The sequence below is a fragment of the Otolemur garnettii genome, unplaced genomic scaffold, assembly GCF_000181295.1.
Source record: "Otolemur garnettii isolate 467f Iridium unplaced genomic scaffold, OtoGar3 scaffold00092, whole genome shotgun sequence".
NCBI lineage: Eukaryota > Metazoa > Chordata > Mammalia > Primates > Galagidae > Otolemur > Otolemur garnettii.
The window spans coordinates 851,113-859,331 of record NW_003852487.1 but is presented as its reverse complement, the minus strand read 5'-3'; the positions used below and the strand labels follow the sequence as shown (position 1 = coordinate 859,331).

General features: G+C 58.8%; 1 protein-coding gene across 1 annotated transcript in view; it reads left to right on the top strand.

Annotated features, from left to right (window-relative positions):
* Positions 1-2,533: 2,533 nt before the first annotated feature.
* FSCN1 (fascin actin-bundling protein 1) overlaps positions 2,534-8,219 on the top strand; it is a 9,283-nt gene continuing 3,597 nt past the window's right edge. The window contains exon 1 of the mRNA XM_003795434.3: positions 2,534-3,482. Within this exon, the coding sequence (XP_003795482.1) occupies positions 2,651-3,482 (832 nt within the window). The 5' untranslated portion in view covers positions 2,534-2,650. The remainder of the gene's footprint in view (positions 3,483-8,219) is intronic.

Sequence of the window (8,219 nt, the reverse complement as noted above, 5' to 3'; positions counted from 1 at the left end):
CCCCTGAGACAGAGTCTCACTATGTCACCCTCTGTAGAGTACTGTAGCATCACAGCTCACAGCAACCTCAAACTCTTGGGTTTAAGTGATTCTCTTGCCTCAGCCTCCCAAGTAGCTGGGACTACAGGCACCTGCCACAATACCTGGCTATTTTTGTTGTTGTTGTTCTTGTTGTCATTGTTGTTTAGCAGGCCTGGGCTGGGCTCCAACCCACCAGCTTGGGTGCACATGGCCAGCACCCTAACCATTGAGCTATGGGTGCCAAGCCACTTAAATTATTTTCAAAAGAAATTCAAAGCACAGTAAGATATTCTTTTTTTTTGAGACAGAATTTCACTATGTCGCCCTGGGTAGAGTGCTGTGGCATCATAGCTCACAGCAACTTCAAAATTCTGGGCTTAAGCGATATTCTTGGCTTAGCCTCCTAGTAGCTGGGACTATAGAGGTGTGCCACAATGCCTGGCTATTTTTTGTTGCAGTTGTCATTGTTGTTTAGCTGGCCCTGGCCGGGTTTGAGCCCACTAGTTTTGGTGTACGTGGCTGGTGCTGTAACCACTGTGCTACAGGCGTCAAGCATAATTTAAGTGTGCCATGGAAGTTTACCTGTAGGTTCAAGTTTGCTATGAGATTAAAAAAGATTAAAAAATTCTGGCCTAAAGTTTCAAACAGACTGTTTGTGTTTCCAGGACCCTCTGGTCAGTGTTGTTAAGTAAATAATAAAACATCTGGCATTTATCCAGCTCTGACCACATTTGTTATCTTATCTACAGTGGAAATAGAGGCTCAGAGAGGTTAAGTAACTTGCCCAAAATCACACAGCCAATGAGCAGCTGGGTTTTAAGCCCAGGTATGCATGACCCATTAGGTAACCTCAAATGGAAAAACTTTTGATTTCTTGTTTCTCAAAGGGGTGGGCTCTGTGGGAGAGGATGCTACAGGCATGCCTGGTCTGGGGTTCTAGTCCCTGCCAGGAAATCAATTTGAGCCAGGATGGGTAGAAAGTGACACCATCTTACCTTCCTCATTGAAAATCCCTGGAGGGGACTGCTGGGGTGGGGGTGGGGGATACAGGCACAGGCTGCAGACCAGCCAGAACAATCAGGTTAACAGAAGGACAGGCTGAAGACCCGGGCTAGTTCAGTGCTCCAGTTTGCAGCTGGCCTAGGAAGGGCCCTGGCCTGAGACCTTGTGGGCAGCCTGTGGTCATGCTGGCATTCCAAGGGCCTGCCTGGCATGTGGGGAATGTCCCAGGAAAAGTCTCAGCCTCTAGAGAAGCTCAGAAAAGGGACATGTTCCTAGATAGGGTGGGTGGCTGAGTGAGGGGTGGGAGGTGGTGTCTGTAGGGAATGCAGAGGATGGAGAGTTGGGGTCTTGAGGATGGAGGCTGTCACCAAAGCCATGCCCCAACTGTGTGCCTAGCTCAGAGTGCCATGAAACTGGGGCTTTGGTGGGAGGTGGCAGGTGTGGACGCCACACTGACCTTAGAACCAACGACCTGGGCTCTGACCCTCCGGCTGAGCTGGCCCATAGTTGCCCAACCTCTCTGAACGGTTCTTTTTTGAGACAGAGTCTCATTTTGTCACCCTCAGTAGAGTGCCGTGGTGTCACAGCTCACAGCAACCTCAAACTCTTGGGCTCAAGTGATTCTCTTGCCTCAGGCTTCCACATAGCTGGGACTACAGGTGCCTGCCACAAGGTCGGGCCGTATTTAGAGATGAGTGTCTCGCTCTTGCTTGGGATGGTCTCCAACTTGTGAGCTCGAGCAATCCACTCACTTCAGCTTCCCAGAGTGCTAGGATTACAGGCGTGAGCCACCGCAGCCGGCCTTCTCCCTGAACAGTTCTTAGGGCTCTGCCCCCCACCCCTGGCTGGTGGAACCAGAACTCTGGCTTCCTATGCATGGGCAGAATGGGAACGTTGGCCACTGACTTGGCCACAATCGCTGAGACCCATTTGGATCACAGCAGTGGGTGCTTGAGCCCCAGGGAGGGGCCTGGGTGGCCTTCGGGACAGTGGCTCTGGGGCCCTGCTCTGGAGGGTCAGGCTGCAAGGGTGTTGGGTGTGTTGGGTTCTGCAGGCTCCACCCCAACTCCGGTTAAGACCCGGTTCCTTCTCCTACCTGTCTGCCTCTTGGTGACTTCAAGGCTTCGGACTCACCTCAACCAGCATCGATTTGCGCGGGGGTCTATGCAGTCTGTGAGCCAACCCCAGGCCTGGCTTGTCCTTCTTCCCACTAGGCTGGAGTTGGGGGGGGTATCCGAAGGTTAAGTGGTTGGCGCCAGGAGCTGGGGGTGAGTCCTCAGGCGGCGGCGCTGCGGGGTAGGGCGATGGCACTGGGACAGCGGATGGCTGCAGAGGCGGGGCGAACCCAAGAGCCAAGTCTCCCCCTCTGCCTGCCCCTGACGGGGGGGGTACCCAGAGCCGCAGAGCCTGCTCCCTTGACCCCTCCCACGCCGAGCCGGGGCGGGGCGGGGCTTTGCGGCGCTGACGTCACCGCGCCTATAAAGCAGCTCCGGCTGTGCGGGCCGGCTTTGTGGAGAGCTGCGGAGGGAGAGCGCGGGCTGCGGTAGCCGAACAAAGAAGCAGGAGCGTCGCCGCGGACCCGTCACTGACCACCCGGGGCCGCGCCGGCCTCCAGCCCGCAGCCACCATGACCGCCAACGGCACGGCCGAGGCGGTGCAGATCCAGTTCGGCCTCATCAACTGCGGCAACAAGTACCTGACGGCCGAAGCGTTCGGCTTCAAGGTGAACGCATCGGCCAGTAGCCTAAAGAAGAAGCAGATCTGGACGCTGGAGCAGCCGCCCGACGAGGCGGGCAGCGCGGCCGTGTGCCTGCGAAGCCACCTGGGCCGCTACCTGGCGGCGGACAAGGACGGTAACGTGACCTGTGAGCGCGAGGTGCCCAGCGCCGACTGCCGCTTCCTCATCGTGGCTCACGACGATGGCCGATGGTCGCTTCAGTCCGAGGCGCACCGGCGGTATTTCGGCGGCACCGAGGACCGCCTGTCGTGCTTCGCGCAGACCGTGTCCCCAGCTGAGAAGTGGAGCGTGCACATCGCCATGCATCCGCAGGTCAACATCTACAGCCTGACCCGCAAGCGCTACGCGCACCTGAGCGCGCGGCCGGCGGACGAGATCGCGGTGGACCGCGACGTGCCCTGGGGCGTCGACTCGCTCATCACGCTAGCCTTCCAGGACCAGCGCTACAGTGTGCAGACCGCCGACCACCGCTTCCTGCGCCACGACGGGCGCCTGGTGGCGCGCCCCGAGCCCGCCACCGGCTACACGCTAGAATTCCGCTCCGGCAAGGTGGCCTTCCGCGACTGCGAAGGCCGTTACCTGGCGCCGTCGGGGCCCAGCGGCACGCTCAAGGCTGGCAAGGCCACCAAGGTGGGCAAGGACGAGCTCTTCGCCCTCGAGCAGAGCTGCGCCCAGGTCGTGCTCCAGGCGGCCAACGAGAGGAACGTGTCCACACGCCAGGGTGAGTGGGGACGCTGACCCCGCCTCTCCCAGTACATGCACAAAGCGCACCCCACCCGCGGCCCTCCAGCCTCCCGCCTTTTCTCGACCGCGGTGCCGCTGCAGTCTCGAGTGGCGCCCTGTGCGCCCACGCTAGGCTCCTGCCTGGAGGAGGGGGCGAGGGGTGGGGCTTTGCCCGTCCTCCGGCGCCCATACACACCTCCCAGCCGAGCTGGGGTCGTGGGTTCCCTAGGCCCCGCGTAGGCGCAGCTGTAGGTGCCACCCTCCGAACCCCCAGCCCAATCTGGCTTCTCCCCGCGCGCGCGGATCTCTTGAATGGGCGGTCCCAGTTCTTGGGGAGGGGCGCCCCCGGTCCATTTCCTCATCTCTCTCCTAGCCCCGCGTCGGTAGGCCTTTAGCTCTAGGGACTAGGCGAGGGTCTCTACACGCCCTGGGCGCGTCCCTCCCCCCTTTCGCGGGCTGGGTGGGGGAAGTTAGCGGGGCCTTTGATCGCGGTAGGGTGCGCTTCCACTCTGCCTAGCCTTCCTCCACCTCCTCCGGCTGCCGGGCGGGGTCGGCCTCCGCTAGGGGGTTGCCCGGAGTGTCTGCCCTTCCCCCAGCCCCTCCTCCCGCGTCTGTCCTGCGCTCGAGGCCGCGGCCTTTGTGCGCAGGGGGGCGGGTCGCCTCGACTGGGTTCTCCCTCGCCCCCTTTGTCCTGCTCGGTCTTTGCAGATGGGAAAACCAGATGCGGCGGGGAGGGGGAAGGGATCGGCTTTTGCCGGCCCCCCTGCAGTGGAGCCCCCGCACCGCCCCCAGGCCTTGTCTCAGGGCCGGGTCCGGAGGCTACCAAGCAGGCGCCTTCCCTCCTCGTGTGGTGGCCTGGGAACGGCGTGGCGCGGGTGGCCGCCCTCCAGGCACCCCGCCCTGCGCCCGCTGCGCGCGTCTTGGGCCGGTGCGCTGCGCTTCGCTCCTCTGGCGACCCAGGGCTGCCTCGGCGGGAGCTGGGAGACCCCATCCTGGCTCCCTCAGGAAGCGCCTACCCCCGAGTGAACCCATCCCTAGGGCTCTCGCCGGGAACAATTGACTGCAACTCGATCCATCCCCTCCAGGGCCTCCCGCAGACACGGCCATTTGCTGCGGCATGTGTGCCAGAACTGAGCCCCCTCAAGTGAGCCTCCGCGTTTGCTTCTCACATCCCCCGCCTAGGCTGGTTCTCCCTCCACCTCTGGAGTCTTCTTCCACTCCTTTGAGAAGAGGCTGTTGATTGCCACAGCCAGAGGGGTCTGTGGGAATCTTGCGCCCCTGAATGGGGAAGTTGGACCCCAAGCCTTAGAGATAGCTGGATGGAAGTCCGGTCGCTGTTCCCTCCTTCTTCTCTCCCTCCCGGTGGAAGGAGCCCTCCTGATGGCCGCCCTCTTAGTTGGCTCTGCAGAAAGGGCAAGACCCCCACAGCAGTGGGGGTGAAAGTGGAGGCGTGGGTGAGGTGATGGCTGTTTTGTGCCTGAGATTGCTCTGTTAAGGCCATAAAGGTGAAGCCATCTGCCCTAGGTGATGGCAAGTAAGAACGAGGTGTATTTGACTGAAGAATGGGTCTTATATGGACTCCTCTCCTCCTCCCTTTTCCTGTCCCTTGAAGGGTGGGGTGAACAGAATCCTGCACTTGTTCAGCAGACATTGGGCCCCTGCTAAGGGGGGGGCATGCTGAACCATGAGCAAATGAGTAGTGGGGTTTACATACTTGGGGAAATGATGAAGTGTCAAGGTAAAGACTGAGGAATAGGAAGTACCTTAGACTCCCAGATTAAATGAAGGGCTCCTTTCTGAGAAGGATGTTTGGCCTGAGGACAGATAGAAGGTATAGCACAAGTCAGATGTGTGGGATGGTGTTGCAGGCAGAGGGTTCAGCCTGTGCAAAGGCGTTAACACAGGAAGGCACAGGAATCCAGTGTGAGTGGGAGGAAGCTTGTGAGTTGAGAGATGGGACTGGAGGGGCCAGCAGGGCCACAGGACCCTTCATAGGTGATCAGCATAGAGATAGGCTCTTGCCTTCCAGCCTGTAGATGCTGCCACAGCTGATGGCCATGGTCCTGGGGCCGGGAAGGAGCAGAGAGCCTGGGGGTGTTTGTGGCGAGCCTGAGCAGATCCCCCCTCTTTTGTAAAGCTTTTTGGAGGCATCATGGTAGTGATTCAGGCTGATGGGGCAGGAGGAGCCAGAAATTACTCAGGAGAGGTGTCAGCTCATCTCTGAGTCTAAAGGGACATGGAACTGGGAGTGGTGGTGGGAGCTTTGGGGTCTGAGGCTGGGGCTCCACTGGCCTCAGATCTTGAGGTCTTTGTCTTCTCCCCATGTCAGCCAACCTCCAGGACTTCCAAGGAACAGGAGCCTTCACAGGTGGGAGTGGGGGTGTGTGTCTGAGAGGACATTTTGGACAGGCCTGCGTGGCAAGAAGGCGGTGTTTCTGCTTCCAACACATGTGCTGGGAAGTGCCAGCCAGGAAGGAAGAGGCTGGGGCTTGCAGGCTAGGGGATGTGAATCATCCCTGCAGGCCTGCACAGGCTGGGCTGGTGGCGGTGGGGTGCTCCCAGAAGAAGCTGCAGCCTACTTCCCAGCCTCAGTTTCTCCATCTGTAAAGTGTGGGCTCCAGGCCCCCTTGGGCTGCCCCCGGGTTGCTAGGCTGCCTGAGTGAGTGCTTTTTTGTCCTTCCACCATCATGCCCCAAGTGGGGTCTCTTCCCTGCTCTTCAGGATCCTCACCTGCCCAGGCTCAGATTCTGCACTACAGCTCACCCCATTTCCCTTCTTGTCTTGTCTTGTCTCGTCTTGCAGCTGTCAGTGTCTTCTCCTGCCAGTCTCCTTGCACCCTGGCAGCTCCATATCAGGCCTTGAACCTACTTGGCCTGCAGGCTGGCTGGAGAAGTAACTTGTCCCAACAATTCTGGAGCTGGCTGGCTGAGGAAGGGCTGGTTACATTGGGCTTTGCAGGATGTATAAAAGTTTTCCCTATGTGATGGGACATTCCAAGCCTGGAGAATGGCTTGAGTAAGGACAGAGGAGGAATTTGAAGTGGTCAGGTACTTGTTAGAGCTGACTGGAAAGAGGGGAGGGGAGATGAAGCCATAAATAATTCTAGACTCCCTTCCCTAAATGAGTTGGGGAGGGGGCTGCCTATTTTGAACATGCCCCGGGGAATTTGGGAACTGCTGAGGCCTGAAAGGGGGAGATGGGAAGCTCGGGACAGGGGAAGCCACCAGGAAGGAGGATGGGGAGGAGCTTCTGCATCTTCTGGCTCCCTCGGGCTCCTGTGACTCAGGTTTTCTGTGCTGCTGTTGGTGAAAAGAAAAATCCTGAAGAAAACCCTGTTTCCATAGTAACACGCTCTAATTAGAGACTTCAAGGCCAAGTGGGGCCTTTCCCGCCTGAGCAGGGCCTTGGAGCCAGGAGGGGCCCTGCTGAATGGGGCGTTGACTCCTCTACCCTAGCTCCTTCCCCCTGGGGTAGGATGGTCTGGTGTCTACTTGACACCAGTGGAGAGGCTGGGGCCCTTTTTGGCAGGTATGGAAACTGAGGCAGAGTGAGAGGAAGGCACTCATCTGAGGGTACTTGGCCCCTGCTGTGGTAACTCTTCCCTGGCTGGCCTGGGCTCTTCATCAGACCAGTTTGAGACTTAATGCAGGGTCTGAGTACCTGAGCAGATGGGCACAGTGTTGTGGCTTCCCTGGCTCTTCTGACTAGAGGTGAGGTTGATGTTAATTTCATGGAGCTGCTGGGAGAATAAGGCTGACGTGTGGCTCATGTGGCACAGTGGCTGCCCCCACCCCGGTGAAGCAGAGCTCAGTGATCAGAAGTCTCCTTTGTGGAGAAGGAGCTGCTTGCCCTCCTGTGTGTGTCCTCAGCTGGGCTATGAGTACCTTGTTTATTTGTAGGGCTGTGCGGGGACAGACTCTCTACTTCCTAGGACAAAGCTATGCCAATTCAGCTTCCCCTTAGCCTTTCTTCCTGGGGAACCCAGAAGAACCTATGTCTTTGCTGTTGCTGGGGTGGCCTCAGGGAGCTTTCCTCTGGCCTGTTCTCTTTCTTCCCTTGTATCAGCTGACACCCCCCCCCCAAGCCCTGGATATTTGGTTCCATGTGGCCAGGGCAGGCTGGGGCCCCTATGGTGGCTTTGTACAGAGCAGGGTGTGACAGCTGTACTCATGGTTGTGCAGGCCCTCTGGGCACAGGGAGGGCAACTGCCATGGGTGTGGTTTCAGTGGGGGTGGTAGTTGTGGTGTTCCTGGCTGGGCCAGGAGAGGCCCCAACCCCTCTGTGCTCCTTGGGCTGCGGCCCAGGTCTAGTTCCTACTCCCCTCAACCTCTTCTGGTGATTGGTGGGTACAGCTCACCAACAAGGTCTAAGGGGTGGCCACCGTAGTGGGGGGCAGAGATGGAGACTGGAGCTCAGGGGCTTCTGAGAGGGGCTGGGTTAGGGCCCTACACAACCTATGGTGGCCACCACCATGGATCCACAGATGGGAGGGTGGGTGCCTGGGAGGAAGGAGGGTATGACAAGAGGGCTGCCCACCTCCCCTCCTGAGAGTCACCAGCAGAACCCCTTACTTTCTTGCCCTGTGACCCTAGGCAAGGATGTGCAGCCCCTCAGCCTCAGTTCCCCTCTTTATGAAGTGGGGTCAAGGTCCTTACCATGTGGTACAGCTATGGGGAACACATGATTAGGTTAGGAGGGAGCTAACACCCTTCAGACCCTGGGGGTACTTGAAGAA